The following is a 23,734-nucleotide window of genomic DNA, read 5'->3' as shown; positions in this document are numbered from 1 at the left end:
TAGGTATCCTGTCTATCTTTCCAGGTGCTGTGGAAAGAGAACATTCCCCCCAACATGATGTCCCCATCCTTAGATAGCTGGGGGTTCTCAGAATCACCTCTCTGCCTGCAGACCGTCTCCTCAGCCTGAGAGACAGTAGCCATCAATAACAGCTGTAAGAGTGCCCAACCCTGCTCTGGCCACCTCTGTGTGGATGTCATATTGGCGAAGCGAGCCAAACCACTCACTCTACCATAATGTAAAACAAAACCTTGCACTGATATTTATACATTTTAGAGGAGCATGAAAAGTAATAATAGTACAGTGATGTTTTATCTGACATCACTATGAGGAGGGAGTTTCCCAAAAAGAAAACATTTAACTGTCAAAACATACAAATATGCTTTGTGTTGTACAAAAGTTTTCCCTTTTTTACATTAATAATTAAAATTTATGGAGGGCACAATTGAATTTCTAATTATACATTGAACAATAATGCAGGATGGAGTTGATGTAAAGTTGAGAAAATTAGAATCATTAGGCTCACTGAAATGCCTCACAATAGTATAGTCTTTTAAAAAAAGGTTTGTTTTATTTTTTGGGCCACTTGGGGACACTACAACAAAGTGTACTAAATGTTTTAATTACAGACCAACCAGACTGTATGTTTAATTTAGAGTCATGTTTGTGTCTACCTGATGAATAAGTCAAATATTTTGTCACTGTTTAGCTGTGTCACCAACTCTTTAGCTGCTAAATGCTCTACCATGTTCACTAACTTCTTCTGACATTTGGTGCTAGGCAGGTTGTGTATAGTGTGTTTTTATATTTGTTTGGCTGAATAAAGCGTGTTGCAGCTGACAGCGGTGAAAATGAATGAGCAACAGAGACAGGGTGAGGTAATGACAGTTGGAATCAAATAATATTGTGCATCTCTAATAGCCATGGTCTGAAATTACTGTAGTGATCAGCACACGCGATTGCGTAATGTATGGTAGTCAGGGCGAGAGACAACAAATCTTTAAATTTGAATTGTGCAATGAATTACAAATATGATGTTAAAATATAATTGTCAGAAATGTCAAGAAAGTCCACCAAGAGGGTCCAACTGCAGACCTCCGCTGTCAGGCCACTTCCGCTTCAGACCTCCTCTGTCATGCCACCACCACTGCCGGTGACGAAAGGAAATACACGCAAAAACAACAAAATAAAAGTGCGATTTGACAGGAAACGCATTCAAAAATATACAGTTAATCTAAATTATATAAAGTTTAATCACGAAGACATAGGGGGAGGGATTTTGTCAAAATATGACGTTAATTCCGTCCATACAGCTAGCCACATTCACAGAAAAACATTGTCGTGGAGTAAGAGTGTAACTTAGCCTCTCTTCCAGTCATCCTTAAAGAAACACACACACACTTCTCATTCATAATTTACCTTTGAAGAATAATATACCATGGCATTTTACTTCAATGAGCTGAATTTAATAGGAAAAACTGACAACTGTGGAAACTGGAGTAAAATTTGAGCTTTGTGGGAGTCTGTAGTATAACGGACGTTACTGGCGGGGATTAATAAATAAATAATAGAAGCCTGGACAGAGACTCATTACGTGGTCAACACTTTCTCTCACAAACAGCAGCCCACTACTTGCCCCAGATGTGTGTGATACTGCAACAAAGTTTAAGTTTTAAACGCCTGAAATAAACCAACAAAGACTACTGCTCAAGGAGAGACCGTAAATCTATCCTTTATGGTATCATGTTAATTATTATTAATCATGTCGTAATGACATTCATGCAGCGCGCAGCATAGTTCGTTTGGGAAATGTGTTTATTTTAGTGTGTTTATCTTATTAATATAATGTACATTTGTGATCAAAACTAATGGTTGTTGGTAAATGAATTACTGACCCCCACAGATGCATGATTAAGAGCTCAGGCCCTCCTTATGGACCGTAACTAGAACCCTGCTGGACTATGTGGACTATCAGACTTTACAATCCGTAAAAATGAACACACATGCGATACAACATACCTGTATCGATAATTTTGTAAATATCCCATTTTTTAAAATGGAGATAATAGCCTATGTAATAATACTTTTACTTTATTCACTGTACACACACAGATTACACAGTTAGAAAGGAGTTGGCAGCAGTGACTGATTTGCATTATCCAAAACATTAAAAAGAAGTGCATGGGTCTTAGCATTTTCCATCAAAATATCTACCACTATCAATATGTGTACATCTAAATCACGCAAATTAGGATATGCCAACAGTGGCTCTGGTGAGGAGTAGTATCTTTATGTGGATAACTGTTTAAATAACCATGAGTGTTGAATATCTAACTGCTCCAAAACAGCTGATTCAAACTACAACAAACATACACCAAGAGCAATGCATTCAGACGTTACTCAATGTTTTGGATAATGCTAACCAGTCACCTACCGCTGTTGCGATGTGTAGAGTAGCAAAACAACTGAGAATGCATCACGTTCTATCTCACACAGGCTTCGCCCTCTATTGGACTCTATGGGTACTACCTCCTCCTATCACGCACTTGCCCACTGAAATTTTATCGTGCACGTAGCCGACCAATAGGACATCGCTACCGATACGTGTGTGACATATAAATAGCAGTGTCCCTACTGCCTCAGCATCCTTGTTTCTTCAGCAAATGTCGAACTGCTCACTGAATTCACCACCTCCACGGATGGAGTCGCCGCTTCTAGAAAATTATCTTTGCACCCGGGCAAGATAGCCACCTGCAGCTGGGGAAGGGAGCAACTGGCCAAGTGACAGTTATGGAGGGAGAGAGGCCTGCTGACACAGCCACAATCCCCCATTTGGTGTTCAAGACACCGTTGTTTTACATGTGCTGCTTGTGTAAAACTACGGTAAGGCTTTTGAGAATGTGGAAGCCGTTTTTTGAGTAAAACATGTAATTACATTCCTCAAAGAGCTAAGTTAACTTCTCTCATCAGAGAGCTAACTTTGACTTTTGGGGTGAGGCTAAGGGTTCGCCCTGTGACCTTGTGTTCATGAAGCCACTGTTCTAACATGTGCTGCTTGTGTGTACACTGGGGTGATGCTTGTGAATGTTAAACTGATTATTAGAAACACATTACATTCTTAAAAGTGCTAATTCCCCACCACCAACCCCCATCCCATGTTGAACGCGCTGCTGCACTCACTGGCGCTAATGGTTTGCCCCGCGGCCCACGCCCCTCTCCCGGTCAGGAGCGAGAGAGAGGGTGGGTGAGGCCCGGGCGTCTACTTCGCTAGCCTGACCACCGAGTCCGCGCGGCCATAATGGTCCGCTTCCACGACGTGACAGCTGAGAAACGAGCTGTTCTTACCCTGGAAACTGGGCAATGCAGCAGTCTACTGTAGCTCTGCATTCCCAGCGCGCCCACGAGGACTCGCAAGGGCACGTTGCTAGCTCACCGGCGGTGAAAGCCCTGCCAACATCTCTTTCACCGAGCGGTCACAACACAGCTAGGCTAGTCCACTATTGCCTGATAGAGACAGCCAAAGTCCGGTCTTTCTTGGTATAGTGGGACGAAAGAGATCGCTCGCTGCTTCGGTTGGTTTTGTTTCCTCCATGAGCGGCTCGTAGCGCTTGTTGCAGCAGGCGAGGCTGTCTACCCTGCCGCTGCTTCACATGGAAGCTGCGAGTTTGAGGCTGATGTCAACACCTGGTGACGTGTCAACCACAGTCACACCGGCTGTGGTGCGTTCAAAGCCCAGTCGGCCTTTTCCAACTCCGGCCGTCTAAGACACCACAGCCAGTTCAACCTTTCGAAAACGGCCCATGGTGCGTTCTAGGACACCACGGCCTTTTCGATTGCAGCCCTTGGAAAAGTCTAAGCCTTATTTATTAAAAAAAAAAAAAAGAAGGGTGACAGGGGGACAGAGGCTGATGCACACCACCAGACCTCCTCCCTCCATTATGTGTCCAGCATGCATTTGTGTTTCATGTGCTGCTTGTGTACACACTTACAATGCTGTGAATGTTCAACTGATTAAATACAGTACATTCCTAAAGAGCATCCTCCTCCCCACCAAACCCCCTCCATCTTCGGCTTGGTGCGTAATGCGCTTCAGTCTCCACAAAACTGCACGTTCACCGATGCTAAGCTAATTATCTGCTCTCCTTGCTATGCTCTAGAGAGACAGTGGGAGTGCGTCTTTGCTGCGCTAGTCAAACCACTGGGACAGAAGCCCATGTCCCTTGTCGCGGTCCTGGTGGCATCCGAGCGAGATGGTAGTAGGACCTGGGCTTCCTCCTTGCTAGCCTGCGCAAGGGGTCGCCTACATCGCCTGGCAGCCAAATGAAGGGCTGCTGCCATGACGATGACAAAATGCAGCAATGCGAGCTAACTCTGCGTTCCCCATGCACTCACGACAGTGTCGACACTGCTAGCAGCTGTCTCTCATGTCACAGGGGGTTTGGTGAAAGAACAGTCTTCACCCACTCCCTCGTGATACGCTTTCTGCAGGGTGTGAGAAGACAGCGACCGGTGTCATGTCTCTCGGCGCCTCAGTGGGGCTTGTGTTGGTGGCTCTAATATCTGCACCTTATGAGCCCCTGGAGGAGTCCTCACTGAAAATGCTATCTCTTGAACAGCCCTGCACCTTGCTCTCACCTCTGCTAAGAAGGTGAGTGAGCTGTTCACCCCAGCTGCATGCTGGTTCTTGGTGTCCACAGTGCAGCTGGATTGAGACAATAAACCTCCTTTGTTCTTTAGAACATAAGGAGCATGTTCAGGTCCAGGACAATAAATCTGGATGCTTTCTACCCCCCTACCCCACTAAGAGTGCAGGGAGGTGAGAGTCCATCTGTTGTGTCCATGTGTGCTAGGCTAACGTCCTATGTAGAGCACACAGCCCCCATTCGATGCACTGGTCAGCTGTTTGTCTGTTTCAGTGATAGCGATAGTCATTAAAACCCTGTCCATGAAGAGCCTGGCCAGCTGGCTTTGTGAGTGAATCTCCCAAGCCTGTACACGGGCGGGAACAGAACCACCCTTAGCGGTGCGTGCACATTCCACTCGGAAGTGTGGAACGACCCTTTTTCAGCGGGGTGTTTAAAAGAGATCTGCACAATGGCATCTTGGCCCTTACTGTGCCAGTTTGTGCATTTCTATCTCTTTGATATGTCGTGCTCCTTCTCGGGATCCAGCTCGCAAGTGCGACCTAGGATCTGAAAAGTGAGGATCTGGTGACTACTGAGTGTAGAGGAGGAACATACACTGGCAGTGCCTGACGTTTCAGTGAAAAGTCAGGGCAGTGCAGGTGTGAATGGTCAGGCCAAGCCCCTATCGGTCCAGCAACCTTCTCAGGGGTGTCCCACCATTCTGTCACTAGGTGATGTGGTGGTCGGGGCTCGGGTTCATTACGTCTTGTGGGGACGTAAAAAACTGACCGGCCTGACAGTGGAGGTGGCCTGACAGTGGAGGTCTGCAGTTGGACCCCTCTCAGAAAGTCACACGCATCAGGTGAGATCCATTTGTGCACAGAACATAGCTGTTATCTAGCTAGTAGCAACCAAGCAATGAACGTTCGCTAGCATTAAATCTTTACATGTTGGTGATGTCTATTTTATGAGACGAGAGATGTACTTGAAGTTCATTGAGCAGTTTTGCAAAGCAAAATATTACTTTACTATTTTACAACAAATTGCGGCTTTCTTGGCAATCAAAATTATCTTTTAAATTGATGAACGTGTAATTCAGGAAACAAGATACAAAAATAAGTTGTCTCTTGCCACTGACTCCCATAAATATTTCTTTCAAAATAAGGTCCCGTGGGGGTCAGTCTGTCCTAAGAGTGACAGCCAGTGCACTGCTTGCCAGCAGCACCGGCTGGACCAGGGAGGTAACCTTGGTGTTGTCGGAGAAACACTAAGCTTGTCTAATAGATGCAAGAGGCATCGCTTGGTTTTATTTTCATAGGCCAACTTTTGTATTGAAACTCAGTATTTCTTTACTTGCTGGGATTCAGAAGAGGAAGTTTTTTTTGAGATATGGAATCTTGTGGAGATTTGAAATGAGATAAGGACCCATTCATTGGTGTTTTTTCTTGCAAATATAGTGAACAATGAATGACAAAATGAGAAATTATGCCTAAATGAGCTGAATGTTGTTCCTTCATTTAGTGCATATGTTACGGGTCCCAAGGATGAATACCTCAGTAACAGAAATGTAACCTGTATCAATGCAGGTGAAACGGTAGTTACGTATTGTAACTATGAGTATAGGCGTAACCCTCCAAGGCTATCGCTATTGGGTTTGCTCCTATGTGCACACAGCAGGACCAGCGCGAACAGTGGCCTCCTCCCTATCCGGTTGGGAGGAGATGCACTCCACACTCACAGAGGACAAACACTCAGTACTGAGTGAGTCAACTAGTACACCTCACAGGTAGAAATGGATGAAAGAGCATGGAGAGGACCAGGAGACCGCCATGCAGATATCATCCACCGTCCTCCCAACATCCAACACCACAGAGGAAGAGACACCTCTCGTGGAGTGTGCCCTGATAACGCTGCGCTGACAGGGGGAGCCCCTTGGACTGCCCCCTTCAACCCTGGTCAGTGGTTGAAGTGGGCCGGAACGCCCTGGTATGCAGTACTGGCACCTCGACATTTTACTCTTTGGCGTACCGGGACATTTTCTTTCAATCCCGGGACTTCTCCCAAGCTGCCGGTACCCTTCTCTGCCCTCTCCTTATCAGGTTCTCTGGGTTCTACGTGATACTCACCTGTTCCCTTTTTAACCTGTCTGATAATCTCTGTCGGCGGAGAGAGACGAGGGAGAAGAGAAGCTCAGGTGCCTTTCAAGCAGCCGTGTGCTGAATGTAGCTTGGCAATGTCAACCGACCAATCACAGCCTGGATGGGGCGGGACATTTAAAAGTATTGACAGATAGGTGTCATTTACACTGGATGCTGGGGACAGGTCTCCATCACTTTTTGAAAGCTTTTGTTAAAAATATTCTGAAAAACAGCTTGCAACAAGAAATGTTAAATATTCTGTCCTGGCAGATACGTCCCTGTATTGTTAGACAGATAGTGAACATCAACAATAAGACTCAATAAGAAATACTGATTGTTTTCTTTTTGTAAAACTGCAAACTGCTTCTCTTGATCTTCCTGATCTGCCTTGTGTATCCGACCTCCCACTCTAAGCAGTCCATTCCCGTCAAGGAAGGGATCCAACTTTACAAGAGGGCCTTGGTGGTGAACTTTGATGCCCTGGGTTATACGTTTTAGCTCCTCCTGACACACATCCTCCTGCACTGCCTTGAGGATACTTGTTTTGGCTTGACAGCGCTCTGTGGTGTGTAGCTGCCTACATTGATGCCATCCCTTACATTCATCATTCTTAGTCTCACTGGAGAATGACTTGGCTACATGAATGAGACTTGTCATGCCTCTTACTAGACTCTTCCAAGTAGAGAAGTTTTCAAATCTTTGTGATCCAAGAGACTGCTCTGTGACTTTGGTTGCAAAAGAGGTGACTTCAGGCCGAATGTCTTTGTCTGTATCTGGCTGCACAAGCTCGAATGATTCTGCCTCATCCTCTTGATGTCTGTTTGGCTGGCAGGGAAATTGAGGACCAAAGAACCAACTGGATGAGGCCAGGTAAGCCGCTGGAATCGGCCTGGTTCCATGGTCTGCAGGGTTCTCATCGGTTTGCACGTACTGCCACTGTGTTGGTTTGGTAGAGCTCCGAATGCGAGTTACTCGGTTAGCTACATAGGTATAGAACCTTCTTGATCTGTTGTGGATGTAGCTCAGCACGACACGACTGTCTGTGTAGAACCTGACTGCTCTCAACTTGACATCTATTTCAGATTGGATTAGTTCTGCCAGTTCGACTGCCAAGACTGCTGCGCAAAACTCCAGGCGTGGAACAGTGTGCATGGGGTAAGGAGCCAGCTTTGTTTTTCCCATTACAAAACCTATATGCCATTTTCCATCAGAGTCCAAAACAAGCAGATAGGCTACAGCTGCTATTGCCATAGTAGATGCATCTGAGAAAACGCATAAGTCGATTGTTTTGCAACATGAGATGGAGACTGGAACGTATGTTCGCTGAATGTGAATCTGTTCCAGCTCAGTTAAGGTGTCAGTCCATGCTTTCCACTGTGCCTCTTTCTCCTTAGGGAGAGGTGTGTCCCATTTATACTGCTCGGAGGAAAGCTCTCTTACCAGTGCCTTGCCTTGCACTGTAATGGGGGAAGCAAATCCAAGGGGATCATAAAGACTATTTACAGTGGACAGAATGCCTCTCCGAGTGAATGGTTTCACGTCCCTTGACACACTGAAAGTAAAACTGTCAGTCTGGAGTTCCCAGCTTACACCCAGACTGCGTTGGGAGGGCAAAGGGTCTGCTCCTAACTCTAGATCCTTAAAGTCAATTGCCCGTTCTTCTGGAGGAAAGGCCTCCATGACCTTTGTACTATTTGAGGCTATTTTTTGAAGTCGTAAGTTAGACTCAGCTAGAAGGGCCCTGGTGTGTTGCAGAAGGTCATTCAATGACGTTCCCTGAAACACTGTGCTGGAATCGAAAACCACCCTGATTTTCCCAGGCTTCTGCGGGTGGTAGACGCCGAAGGTAGGTAAATACCAGCATTCTTGCCCTGGCTGCAATTGAGGAGCCGGCCCTGCTGGTTGTCGATGACTTTCTGCATGAAGTCAAAGAAGTGCTGTTTCATGTCAGGTTTCCTTCTGAATGAGCGTTGGAGAGTGGAGAGTCTCTGGGAGGCCTGTTCTCTGTTATGAGGAAGGGGCTTGCGAGGTGAACGAAAGGGTAGTAGTGCGACCCAGTGATTTTGGTCATCCATGTACACTTCGCCTTCCATTATTTTGAGAAAGTTGTTATCATCTACTGACATGGCTAGGTTCTCATCTTCGGGTGTTTTTTGAAACAAACATTCCCCCAAACCATCTCGACATGTCTCCTGAAAGATCTCCTGGCTGTAAGATGAAGTTTGAAGACTAGGCTACACTGGACCCTTTACTTTCTCCGTTATGTGAATCTTGTTGGTACATGGCTCAAGGAAAGAGGAGCGTCCATTTTGAAGGACATGTGTCTTGTAGGCATTAACTTCCTCGTAACTCCCCAACTATGACCCAGCCAAGATCAAGGTGTTAGGCATACGGTGAGTGGTGAGGCCCGTTACGCTGTTCATGCACCTTATGCAAGCGCAAAATATCTCTGCCTAGTAGGAGAATAGGACCACTAGTGTCAAGAGGAGGGATCTTATCGGCCACAGGAGCAAGATGAGGAAAATATTTAGTGCTCTCAGGCGTTGGGATCTCTGATCTGTCGTCAGGTAGGTTGTTACATTCTAGCAGAGTAGGAAGTTTCACCTTGGTTTTACCATTAAGTGACTCCACTATAATGTTACTTGCTTTCCGCCCTGCAATCTCCACTGAGCAGGAGCATGTTTTGAGAGTATAGGGGGATGCACTGCTGTTAATGTCTAGCAGATTGAAGAATTGTGATTTTACTAACGACTGGTTGCTTTGGTCATCTAGTACTGCATACACCCTGTGAACCTTACTTGGACTGTCAGCATGATAAACCTTGACCAAGCAGATTTTTGAGCAGGATCTGGCCTTGGTGGTGATGCTTTTGAGTGCTGTTCATAAAAAGTATGAGACAAGAGTTCAGAATTTCAGCTTTTATTTCCTGGTATTCACATCTAGATGTGTTAAACAACTTAGGACATATCACCGTTTGTACTAGACCACAGCATTCTTAGGTGAGCAAAAGTAATGGAACAACTAATCCATTCTTCATTTGTGATGCTATTGCAGGCTTTTACTGCAGCTTCTTTCAGTTCTTGTTTGTTTCAGGGTGTTTCTCCCTTCAGTCTCCTCTTAAGGAGGTCAAATGCATGCTCTATTGGATTAAGGTCAGGTGATTGACTTGGCCAGTCTAAGGCTACGTTCAGACTGCAGGCCTTAATGCTCAATTCCGACTTTTTCCCCAAATCCGATTTTTTTTTGTTTGACAGTTCACATTATAGTTTAAATGTGGCCCATATCAGACTCCAGTGTGAACTGTCTGCGGCCTGAAAGTGACCCACATGCGCAGAAGAACACCATGTCACAGCACACTGTTGCAGGTTAAAGAAGTAAACAAGGAGCAACAGAGGTTAGCTCTGGTTAGCTCGTGGGAGACTCCCATTTTTCATGTCCTCTCACGGGTCACAATTCTCCCGAATTATGACGAGTATTCACAACTTTCTGTTAGTTTCATTATGGTTTCTGGAGCTGTACAATGCAACTGCCCCACAACTCACTCACTCACACTCTCTCTCCCCAATGTGTCCGCTCGGACATGTAGCATGCACGTATCTCAGAAGAGAGCTCCGGTCCGGTGGATTTTAGGTATAAGAAAGGGAATTTGTGAGCAGATGATAGCGAGGTAGAGAAGGAAGAGAGCCATATGTTTGACAAAGGGTTTTTGTGGAGCTTTTTCATTCACCGTGGCTCCGTCTACAGCAGAACAGCTGCTCTACAGTGACGTCAAAGTCGCATCAAATTCTCAATAGTGAGATTAGTTACATGGCAGTGTTGGAGATGGTTCTCATGGAATTCCCATTACAGTACTCCCTTTTAGAATATTATGCTAACACAACATAATGAGAATACAAACATTTCATGTAACTTCGGCAGTACTTGCAGAGAAGGTGATTATGTAAAAATATAAGAACATGAGAATATAAGAATATAAGGAATAAAAATACAATGTAAGAAATCTAAGAATGTGAAAATATAAAACACAATGTAATCATTTGTAATTATGCAAATTGTGTTTAGATACACATCATTACATTTGCAAAGACTAATGATTCAAAAATCCAGAAGATAAATAAGAAACTCAGAAGTTATTCAGATTAAACTTCACTTTCTTCCCCTCTGAAAGGTGGGATCCACTCCATTGAATCAGCGGGCTCAGTTGGTAGATGCATATACTGAATTGAATTGCTGCAGCAATTATAGATCTAGCACAGGGATCACACAGCATGTCAGGAGGAGGAAAACACCAAGAATGACAAACAGTGGGGTCAACATTTTTATCAGCACATTCTTCCATCCCACTGTTGTCAGCCACGACCCCATGTCCCATCCTCCAGAGTTCTGCGAGTCCTGGCTTTTCTCTTCATGCAGTAGATCATTGAGATAACATGAGTCATATTGTCTGAGACATCTGGGATGTATGTACAATTGCTCCAATTATGCCTTGAGTCGCCAGCATTAGGTCCAGTGCCATTCTGTTTTGCAAAGCCACATTTCTGAGGCCCTGCACAGTGGGTGTGAGGGTGGAAAAACCCACTTCCACTAAGGCTGTCAGGTTTTCCAGTTCTAGAGCCAGTCCATCTATCTTATGTGCATTGTTCACAGATCTGATCTTGATCTTCACCTGGTTTGAGGCCTTTTGGTTGCTTTGGCACTCGTTTGCAGAGGGTGGCGTGAATCTAAGTTGCTCTTTCACCCACCTTTACTGCTGTTTCTGTTGTGAGCAGTATCTGATGTGGACCGTTCCACCTGCAAGCCCACCAATTCTTTCTCCTGAAGTCCTTCACAATGATCCAGTTCCCCGGCTCCAAATCATGCAGTTTCTTCTCTGCGGCCTTTGGGGTGGCGTGTTTGACCTGTGAGTGGATTTCAGAAAGCACAGAGGACAAATTAGCTCAATATCTCAACATTTCATCCTCACATTGGCTGGTGTCAGGGAGTTGCCTTTTACTGGTCCAATCTATTTCTAAGCTATTTCTCTCTCAACTGCACCTCCGCTAGCCGGAAGATAAGCACAATGTTGCCTCAGATTAATCCCCATATACTGTCCTAAACTTTTCAATGCTGCACTAATGAAAGGTGTACCATTATCACCGGAGATTTTGGCTGGGATTCCCCAGCGAGGAATGATCTGGCTTATCAAAGCTTTTGCAACTGCCGCTGCGTCCAGTTTAGATGTTGGAAATGCCTCTATGCATTTAGAAAACATATCAACCATGACAAGACAAAATTTCTTCCCTTGCGACGGTGTCAGTTCAATGAAGTACATTTGCAGGTGCTCAAATGGTTTGTTTGGGTGTGGATGTTCCACCAGTGGGATCTGAATCAGCCGCCCCACAGTGTTAGTTGCACATATTATGCAACTTATATTGCCACAATGCTGCAGGAAAAACCTAACCTTAAGTAAAAACCCTTTTTACTTAAGTCTAGTACTGAGTCCTGGACTCATACTTCTTTCTTCTTTTGTATTCCTGTTTTGAAGGTCCCAGACCGAAAAGAATTGATCTGTGCATAATAAGGTCCCGGACCTAAAAGAAATCCACTGTCCAACAGTCCGCACCTTGTATATATACAACGGTGAGACCTAGCCTTCGGCTCCCAAACGACTTTTCTTCAGCACTGAGAACCAAGGTCCAGTGAGGCCAACTTAGAGGGCTGCACCTATGCTCATAGAATTGGGAGTTACAGTACGTAACTACCGTTCTATTTCGTATAGGCGTCGCCCTCTAAGGCTATCGGTATTGGGTTAGAGGTGAAGCAGGATGAGTCAACGCCTCACTGACCCATATGTACGCCTCACTGTACCACGAAGCACAAAAACCCACCTGCCCAGAGCCATGAAAATGAGCCGCCCAGTCACCCGCTGTCCGTGGCATTGGCTTAGCACAAGCACCAATGGCGCGACATGGGAGGCAGAGGGCCGACCCATGCATAATAAACAGGGAACTGGATGGGGGACATCACAGCTGCACAGAGGCCGACGGGGTCACGACAGCAACCGCATCAACTGCGCACAAGTCAGCGCCGTGTTGTTGGCAGAGGCAGAGCTCTGAAACGAATACTGGTGGGTCCTGTCAGCAATGCGAGCCAACCACTGCGCCGCCTGGGAGGCCAGGACGGGGCGCCGTCCGGACGCTGTCTGGCCTGGCTTTACCCCGAAGAAGGTGGTGAGGTTGGGCTCCAGGGGAGGGACTGGGGGAAACCCCAGATCCGTAAATCCCTCCACCTTGGTGAAGGGAACGTAGGTGTAGAGGGGAGCCCGGAGAACCTTCGGATCTGTAGCGGCACCCTCCTGGTACCGTTTAGTCGGAGGGAAGCGTGACTAGACCGTGTCTTGCTTAACCAGCTGACTAGGAGCGCCGGCCATTTCATCCAGGGGAGTGAACTCTTGGGCCGGGGGAACGAGCAGAGAGGGGGTAAGCGCTCGGTCAGCATGAGCCGGACCAAGGCTCGACTCGCATAGGGGATGGAGGTCCCCCGGCAGGATGAAGCGTGTCTCGCAGATGCGACACAGCCGGACAGTGGTGACATCGTCCCGCCCCATTCTCACCGGCCAGGAGGAAGACATCATTGGATTCTTCGTAGCTGGTTGCTTTCGTAGACAAAATTTCTCAGTGCCGCGCAGGCGCGCATAGGGGTACACCCAATAGCGATAGCCTTAGAAGGCGAAGCCTATACGAAACAGAACATGGGAGTTGCTGTAGTACCACTGAGGTAATATTTACTGTTTTTGTCAAGGGAGTCTGGTGGCTTTGAACAGCGCAATGGCAGAGCAGGCAGTCAGCTCCCAGAATGCCATTTCTTTGACACTGAGAACCTGCCAGACCAGTGAGGCCCATAAGAGGGCTGTGCCTATACTCATAGAATCAGGAGTTACAATACGTAATTATTGGTCTATTTCAAATAGGTTTCGCTTTAAGGCTATAGCTATTGGGTTAGAGGCGAAGCAGGATGAGTCATTGCCTCACTGGGTCCATACTGTTCCACCAAGCACAGACACACCTGCCCAGAGCCAACAAAATAAACATCTCAGTCCCCATTAAGCTGAAAAAAAACGGGAGACTTCCCGCAGGTAAAAACGGACAAATGAGAACGGAGAGGACCAAGGAGGCTGCCGTGCATAAGTCGTCCACCATCATCCCGCCACAACACAGAAGAGGAGACATCTCTTGTCGAGTCATCTCTCATCGAACAAGCACTTCGAATGGTGCCAGGCAGCCATTCGCGCAACATAGCATGACACTGCAGTCACCGGGCAGAGAAGTTAGAATGCAGCTTCTTCCTCAAGCCTGTGAGGAGGAGGGAAGAAACTGGTCAGAGTAACTACTCTTGACCTGAAGGAGCTGGTGATGCTCTTTGGCATAACAGCAGGATTAGGATAAAGCACAGCAGTAGTCACCCTGAATTCTGAGACATGAGGGAGCCACGGAGAGGGCAGTGAGATCGCTGACTCTCCTGGCTGATGTCAGAGCCAAAAGCAGAGCAAATTTGGCGGGGAGAAATTTCAGCTCCGCTGTCTCCAAAGGCTTGATGGGGGCAGGGTTCGAGTTCTGTGGGAGCCAGTGGGAGCTCAGCTCCCATAAGGAGGTTCTGAGCCCCGATAGAAGCAGAAAAATCATGCATCTGTGGGGGTCCCTAATTCATTTATCAACAACCATTATTTTGAATCACAAATAATGTATTTTTCATTGTAATTAGTACATACTATTTTTTACATTAAACAAGATAAACAGACTTTAATGAACACACTTTCCTAATGAACTATACGCTGCGCATCACATGACTGACAGGATGGCTGCACTTCTCCACCATCAGCCACTACTGTGCGCACAGTTTTGACCGAACAGGTTGAGGCCGCGACCCGAGTACTGTATTACTCTGTATTGACTGCAGCTTATTTGTTTAGTATTACTGGCTTTTTGATGCATCCTCCAATTAGAACAGCAATATGCTTGCTACTGTGTGCCAGGGGCGACAAGCAGTGCGTAAAATAATAACACTTTAATATTACCATAAAGGGCGGAATTGCGGTCTCTCCTTGAGCAATAGTCTTTGATGGCATTTTTCAGCCGACTGAAACTTAACGGATTGCCTAGCCCAGGCTTACACCCTGTTGTAATATCACAGACATCTGGGGCAAGTAGTGGATTGCTGTGTGTGTCTGTGTGTTGGCGTGTGTGTGTGTGAGAGGGAAATGTTGGATCACGTAATAAGCAATGATCTCTCTCTTTTTATCTTGTAACCGAAATCTTCATGGCAGGATGAAATAGGTGAGTCTCTGGAAAGGAAGAGGAGAATCTTTTCCCAGTTCACCATAAAACCCAGGTGTGACAGGTGTACAACATCTGTAAGACTGCCACCTCCTTGGAGAGGGCTAACAGCACCAGGTTGTCCAAGTAAAGCAGCACCCTCATTCCTCCCCACTGTAATGGCTCCAGAGCCGTCCCAATGCACTTGGAGAAGGTGCGCAAAGCCAGAGAGTGACCGAACGGCAGCCGGCTTTACTGGTACTGGACACCCTGGAACAGAGCCGGCCTTACACCTTTCTTTTTATTCTTGAACCACACATGTTAATGTTTAGCACCAAAACACCAAAGCAATTTTCGGTAACATATACACCATATTCCATTGTACATTATAATCATCGACTCTGCCTCGTCATAAATACACTTTAGTCACAATTTAGAATTTGTGATATAAAATGGAATAATGGCTTATAGTAATATTTAATGTTATATAGCATGTCTTTGTTTTAAGTAAAGAGTTAACTATATATTACAGGGGACAGTGAACTGATTATAAGAATTTATAACACGTATTTGTTTGCTTTAAGTAAAGTGACACACGTTTTGCACAGGAAAAAGTTTTTTTAATTTATGTTACTTCACTTTATGAACAATGTGTATTCATTTTGAACATTTTGCAGTTTAGCACAAAAACACAACTTAATTACATCAAGGATCGCTCAAGAGAAGACCTGTTGCCAACCATATAACATCATGTAAGAAGAGGCTCATATGTTGTCACAGATGAATATTGGACCTATGGACAGGCCCTAACAGATACAGTGGACAATTGGAGACATTGTGGCAACCACTCCAGTAACTGAATGTGAATACTATCTATGTGATTTCTGCATAATTACAAAGCATCAATTTGCACATTAAAATCCAAAACAAACATCTCAATTGCTTAAAAGGACTAGTTTACATCCCTAATTTACTTACTTAACTAGCCTCAGCTCCTCTGTGGTCACCAGTGTCCTTCCTTGAACAACCAGTTGTTTGACTCCTCTGAAAACTGAAATATAATTTAACTATCAGGATGTAAAGTATGTGTACAGGACACCAGTTTATCTTGGACTTGACGTTCTCATTCCTCAACAAGTTAGGTGGTAATGACACGCAACTAATAAACATTACTCTGTACTAATTTATCTAACATTACATTGCAGCCAAAAAAGAAAACAACGTGCTTTACAGGGGAGATGTTAGCGCTAACTGCCTTCACTTTTCCAGGAGTTTCAGAAACAACAGACTTAACGGACACACATGTGCAGTGTAGGCACATGTTCTGTCAGACTGACAACTTACTAAGTGACTTAAATATTTTCCTCCGCTGTAACTTTCACCGACACATTCTCCCCATTCTGCCACTCGCTCTCTCTCTTTCGCTGGCCCACACACTCGCTTTGCTCACGCAGGACACACAGGGAGCCAAAACAGCAATGAGTGTTGCTGCACAGTGTGACAGTGAAAATCAGTAGTGTTACAGTCATATGGATGAGCGTGTGAAATTTTGGTAGCGTGGTCATTCATTCAGCTGCGGCGAAATGCGTCAAATACACGGGCAACACTGGTCTGAGACCAGTAACAGAGATCACGGGTCGCTGTTATGTGCACATCTCCGACTGTCCGAGTGCTGCACTTCCACGGTTCCGAAAGTTCCACCATTTGCGTTCCGTGAACATTATGTTATCAATTAGTATAGATTCTTAGATGCATTGCGATGTGGACGTGTAAGATACTGAATTGATTAACAAATGTCAAAAATCTAAATGTTAATTGATAACTGTGGAAGTCCCTTAAACCTCCATTCTATTGAATGGCCAGCAGGGGGCGAATCTTCTGGTTGCAAAAAGAAGTACAGCTCCATTAGAAATAATGGTAAAATGACCCTACTTCTCAGCTGAATAATTACCTCAGTAAACACTTTCCTAATAAGTTTATGGTCTGAATCACTAGTGTCATATCTTCTTCAATACAATATGATGTTTATTCAGTAAATTATGGTCCCATTTGGAGGAAAATAGAACATAGAGTATGCTTCAGGGCGGGATTGATATGATTGACAAATCGTTACCATAGTGACCTGTCAATCAGGCTAGAGAGACTTATACCCATAGCAATGTGTGAATTTAACCAGCGCCACTGAAAAAGCGTATTAGGAGTTGGATATTCACTTTCTCTGGTGAGTACATTTAGTTTTAGGATTGTTGTTTGCTAGACAAAATTGTCATTCCTGTTAAAATGACAGTTAATGTGAATTACAGTTGCACCTAACTAAGCAAGCTAGCTAGCTCCACACAGTGCCATTAGCTCCACCTTCTCATCCAAATATGGTCATGCCCGGTGCTGCTGGTTGCAAAAAATCAACATGGCGGCGGCCTATCTGCCAAACTCGACATTTCAAAACGGCAGTCCACAAGCCAACGGGTGACGTGACGATGACTAGATAGATAGATAGATAGATAGAGACTTTATTGTCATTGCACATAAAATACAACAAGATGCAGTTTAGAGCAAACCATTGAACTTAGCAGCTTCTATAAATAAGAAGGCAGACTGTGATTCTTACTGATGAATCATTAAAAGCTGCAAGCATGTAGGCCCCGGGCTGACTGTGAAAGTATCAGGCATGCTTGTCTTCTTATAATAAGCTGTTGTTGATGATAATTATTATTAACATCAACAGCTGCGGCTGTGTTTGGGACCTGACGTTTCTTTTCTCCGTGACTGGAAGAAGTCTGACGATCCACATGTTCATGATGATATAGAAATTAATGTCAATAAATCATGCTGTCAGTATTTTAGAGCCTGGCTCCCCAGTAGTTCACACCCTGCATATGATGGTATATAACGTTTTCTTAAATACCATCATCTGAATGTTAAGTCACAAATAAAATTATATAGAGTGGAAAAATGCCACAGTAGTCCAACATAAGTCTTCATTAAAATAAACATAGATGTCTACTTGACAGTCTGGTTAACAAAGTATTACAAAAATTCTAATGGCTCTAAATGCCTTTGCCACCATATCATTTTAAGATTTAAGAAGGATTATGGTTATGGATGTACATTATGTTGCCCCCTTCCCTATCATATTCTTTTTTGTATTCTTCTCTGGTTTCAGTAAGATAATAAAACATTTTGGAATAAAAATACAAATGAGCAGTCCAAAACTTGAAGCCAGAATAGCAAATATCTCCACAGCAACACTGAACTTCCCAGGAGAACTGACATACGCTGGGATAAAAGTGATCCATACTGCGCAGAATATCAGCATGCTAAAGGTGATAAATTTGGCTTCGTTGAAATTATCAGGCAGTTTCCGAGCCAGAAAAGCAAGAATAAAACATAAAATGGCCAGAAGTCCTATGTAACCTAGTACAGCCCAAAAGCCTACAGCTGAGCCCAGAGCACACTCTAAGATGATTTTGTCCTTGAACTCCTTAAAATTCTTAAATGGAAAAGGAGGAGAAATTGATAACCAGAGGAGACATATGATGACTTGTATGAGAGTGAAACCCAGAACACTGAGCTTCTGCTGTGCAGGCCCAAACCATTTCATCACATTACTACCTGGAAGTGTGGCCCTGAAGGCCATTAACACCACTATTGTTTTCCCCAGAACACAAGAGATACAGAGGACAAACGTGATGCCAAATGCTGTGTGTCGCAGCATGCAGGACCACTCAGAGGGCCGACCGATGAACGTTAGAGAACACAGGAAACACAGGGTCAAGGAGAAAAGCAGCAGGAAACTCAGCTCAGTGTTATTGGCCCTGACAATAGGAGTCTGCCTGTATCTGAAGAAAATTATTGCCACAACAGCAGTCATGCATGTTCCAAATAGGGAGGCAGCAGTGAGCAGTGCTCCCATAATCTCTTCATATGACAAAAACTCTGCCTCCTTATTTACACAGGCATCTCTTCTCTCATTTGACCAAAACTCAGGATGGCACCTCACACAGCTGATAGAATCTGAAAAGTAATATTGAAGCAAGTGTTAGGCTAGCTCAGTACATTTGTCCTTTTTTGTGTCTATGTTGCATCTTTTCTGTGCCTTCAAGACAGACACTACAATATAGGATTATGATATTATGATTACCACATAATAAATGGAAAACATTATGACAGCTGCATGGTATTTTATATCTGAATGTTATAAATAAAAGATACAGTATTATTTGTTTAATTTCTTTCTTAAAACCAAAGCATTATATATTTTTTTTCTTGAAAGGTATCATGCTGTTGTGTTTTTCAAATTGAAATGTACAATCCTGTAGAAAAGCTATAATGTAATTCACTTTCAAGGCATTTACTGCATTTAAGTTAACTGATATCAGGGCGAGGTGTGAAAATACTTTTTGCAATTTGAGTAAGCTGACCCTTTAATGACCATTTCATTACCCATAGTTCTTCTATATTTAAATATTCTAATTAAAATATTAATTAGAAAGTACTTTATAATTAACCTAATATTTAATCATTTCTAAAAGTGTGACTTAGTGGTTGTACCAAATTATGATTAACACTGATGCTGACAATGCATGCCACCATCCCTCCCTTCTCAGCCCATTGATATGACACAACAGGCACTATTTTGCACCTGACCCAAGGCGGTGCAAAGTTCCGCCTTGGGTCAACACAGTTGTCATTTTCATGCCCAGCGTCCACTTTTGTTTAAACAGCAAATGTACTTGTGCCCATGGGAGTGTTGGGCTTAAAATGAGGTGTGTTCCGGCAAATAGTGTAACTTCATTCATTAAATAAATAAATTCATAAAATCCCCCAGCACACCGAGAGGATTGGTCTGGATCTAATGTTAATTTATATTCTGTGTTGACACATCCACAGTTATATCCACATCTCTGGCCATATTCCCCCCCTCTGCTTTTAGTCTGCAATTTAATCAATGTTTTTTTTTTCATGTGTCATTCATCCTCAGTTATAATAGCATAAAAGCAGCACATACTGCCCCAATCATCCCGGGGATTTTCTAAATTCTTCTGTATACAATGAAAATGGAGTAACTTAAAACACACGAGTTGCAAAAATATTTCACATTGGTGCTTTAACTTATGTATCAGTGTAGGATTTCAGGTTTGCTAAACGGATTATATATATATATATATATATATGCTCTGCAGGAAATCCCCCCATGCTTTCTGAATCAGATAAAAAAAACTGTGCAGTTTCTTAAAATTGAAATGTGAACAATAAAACTTTTAAATTATTACTGCACCTGTAATGTTGCTCATTTCTCCCTCTGCACATTTTAAACAGTCATGGCAGCAAAAAGGCTTTCCCTTCTGGAGAACCTTACGAGTTCCCGGGGGACATTTCTCACTGCAAACTGACAAAGGCACCTGTATGGACGAAACAACTATGATAAAAATGCATGGGAATTCACTTTGTGTTATTTTTAATCCCACGGTGACTCACCTGTTTTGAGTTCTGAGCCCAAATGAAAGAATTATTTTGCAGATTCAGCTGTTTGTCTGCAGGTAAAGATGCATCATGAAAACCAACTGTAACAAAGTCCACAGTGCCATTTTCTGTTGCTGCCAGTTTATAATTTCATACTTTGCTGCTGGGTCTCCATTCTCATTAAAGTAAACCTCATCTCCTTCCTTTGTTTTGAACCGAATCTTTCTTATGTGCTGTAATATCTAAGAAGATTTGCATAAATATAAATCATTATCTGACAAATATTGTGGTCATATAGGCATCTTGTCTCAACAGCATTATAAACAGACTGCACAATTTATTTTTCACAATTTAAACCTTTTTTGTTTGTAAATGTGACTTAATGTAAAAACAACAACTTAAGTCTGGTCTTCAACTCACCATGAATTGATCTAGCTGCGCTGTGCTGTTGCATGTTTTATTGCAGTTAAGAATACTGTGAAGTGTGTGGGCCACAGCATACACTCCTTTATAGACATTGTTAAATATAGGCATGAGTGACATATCAGTGAAGCTGTTTTGCACTCCAGTCAGATCTTCTTGTCCGGTACATTCTCTCTGATTGCCTGCTGATGACTCTGACTGCTCGAACTTGCAGCTAAATAATGCTTCCCAAAACTCTGTAAAAATGTAATTACTAGATGAATTGAGTGGCTTCACATCCAACATGAACTCTCTCATGCCACTGACATGTGCTCTGGGGATGGCCAGGCCTATGGCACCATCCAGAATGTGATGCCTATCCATGGCTGCAGTTTGGGAATCCAAGATCCAACCCTCACTGCCTACCCACTGGTACCCAGTCAAGTTGTGTTGAGACAACGCGTGTATTACCATATCCATATCCAAGTGAGAAAGGAAAGCAACAATCACCTTAGAAGTAGAAGCCTTGATAATTTCCATTATCTTTTGTATTTTGTCTGGTGGATCAGTTCTAAATAAAGGTACAGAGTACTCTAAACAGATGCCCAGCTGCTGGGCAGTTTCTGTGAATGTGGCCATGCCATTATTCCCGTAATCATCATTTGTTCTAATAGCTCCAACCCAAGTCCAGCCAAAGTGCTTGACCAACTGTGCCAGGGCTCTGCTCTGGTAGTAGTCACTGGGTATTGTTCTGAGGAAGGATGGGTATTTGGTTTTATCGCTGAGACAAGCACAAGTAGCAAAGTGGCTGATCTAAAAGAGAAAAATAATTGATATCCCAAGATAAAGATGTAAATTATGAAATATTTACACAGCACACTACAAATCACTTTTGCTATGACCAGCTATTAGAGAATAATTACTTTATTCACAAATATCATTTCATTTTTTACCTGTTTTACCCACCAGTGGGATGTGAAAGGGTCCGATGACAGTAGTTGTAGCCATGGAAGGAGAGGAAGATGTGTCTCCCATAATGGCCTGTACTTGGGCAGGTCTGGTACATGGTTCCTTGGAGGATGCAGATACCACTTCATTACCATTAGCCAAAGCAAGAGCAGCCCTCACACCTCTTGCAATGGAGCCACATACATCATAGATCCTATAGCCTAGCAATATGCCAGGCAGTAGCTCTGTGCTGTTATTAATCTCCTCTATGGCAAAGAGCATAGCCTGGGCAAACTGGAACTCTCTGAAATGCAAACTTGATGCAGACAGTTATAAATTGTTGGAATTGTAAGCAACAATAATATAGTAAATGCAAGCATTTGATGCTTTACTACACATAACAAGAAATATTTAGCTTTTTTGAATCATGCTCACTTCCTCTTACATATTTTAAATCTAAAAAGATTTATATTACCTGGTGCATTGCATTGGCAGTGGTTTGTGCATGTAGCTATCCTGTCTATCTTCCCAGGTGCTGTGGAAAGAGAACATTCCCCCCAACATGATATCCCCATCCTTAAATAGCAGGGGGTTCTCAGGATCCCCTCTCTGCCTGCACACTGGCTCCTCAGCCTGAGAGACAGATGCCATCAACAACATCTGTAAGAGTGCCCAACCCTGCTCTGGCCACCTCTGTGTGGATGTCATACTGCCGAAGAGAGCTAAACCACTCACTCTAGCTTAATGTAAATCAAAAACCTTGCACTGATATATATACATTTTAGAGGAGCATGATAGAACAATGATGTTTTATCTCTGTGGACCGACAAAGTGAGGCATAAGGAGGGAGTTTCCCAAAGAGAAGAACTCTAGAAAAAGAGTATATTATGTATAACATGTAACTGTCAAAAGATATGAATATGCTTTGTGTTGTAGAAAAGGTATTCTCTCTTTTACATTAATATTTAAAATGTATGGAAGCCACAACTGAATTTCTAATTATACATTAAAATATAACGCAGGATGGAGTTGTTGTAAAGTTGAGAAAATTAGACTCCTTAAGCTTACCAAAATGCCTCACAAGAGTATAGTCTTATTTAAAAAAGCATTCTAATTTTTTGTTTTGTTTTATTTGTTAGGCCACTTGGGGACAGTACAACAAACTGTAAACACAACATACCAATACTAAAAACGTCATATGGCTATTGTATAAGGAACTACATGTTTTAATATCAGACCAAGCAGATTGTAACTTTAATTTGGAGTCATGTTTATGTCTACCTGATGAATAAGTCAAATAGCTTTAGCTAGGCTATGTTTTGTTCTCCGCCAACTCTTTAGCTGCTAAATGCTCTTCCATGTTCACCAGCTAGTTACTAACTTTGTCTGACATTTAGTGCTAGGCATGTTGCATACAGTGGGTTTTTGTATTTGTTTGGCTGATTACAGCCTGTTGCGGCTGAAAGAGGTGATATATATATATGAATCAAAACTGTAAAGTTGCTGTAACACCATACAAAGCAACAGAGACAGGCTGAGGTAGTGACAGTTGGAATCAATAATATATCCCTACTCTACTCATCCTCGATATCTATGGTCTGAAATTATTGTAGCGATCAGCACATGCGCCTGCATCATGTGTGGTAGACATGGTGAGCAACCAAGTAATGACCGTTAGCTAGCATTAAAGCGTATATTTTATGAGATGAGAGATGTACTTATAGTTCATTGAGCGGTTTCGCACAAAACAAAATATTACTTTACTATTTTCCGACAAATTGTGACTTTCTTGGCAATCAAAATTATCTTTTAAATTGACAATCATATGTATAATTCAGGGTACAGTTCAAACAAGATACAAACATAG

The 23,734-nt window shown here is 43.4% G+C and overlaps 1 protein-coding gene and 1 pseudogene across 1 annotated transcript in view; both read right to left on the bottom strand.

Moving 5' to 3' along the window:
• LOC123986130 overlaps nucleotides 1-8,889 on the bottom strand; it is a 15,308-nt gene extending 6,419 nt beyond the window's left edge. Inside the window, exons 1-2 of the mRNA XM_046074223.1 lie at nucleotides 8,622-8,889; nucleotides 7,172-8,025 (exon numbers count right to left, since the gene is read on the bottom strand). Of these exons, the coding sequence (XP_045930179.1) occupies nucleotides 7,172-8,025; nucleotides 8,622-8,889 (1,122 nt within the window). The remainder of the gene's footprint in view (nucleotides 1-7,171; nucleotides 8,026-8,621) is intronic.
• Nucleotides 8,890-18,163: 9,274 nt separating this feature from the next.
• On the bottom strand, nucleotides 18,164-22,494 carry LOC123986202 (annotated as a pseudogene).
• Nucleotides 22,495-23,734: the final 1,240 nt, after the last annotated feature.

This window comes from Micropterus dolomieu, linkage group LG17, assembly GCF_021292245.1.
Source record: "Micropterus dolomieu isolate WLL.071019.BEF.003 ecotype Adirondacks linkage group LG17, ASM2129224v1, whole genome shotgun sequence".
Taxonomy (NCBI): Eukaryota; Metazoa; Chordata; class Actinopteri; order Centrarchiformes; family Centrarchidae; genus Micropterus; species Micropterus dolomieu.
This window is presented reverse-complemented; position numbering and strand designations above follow the sequence as displayed.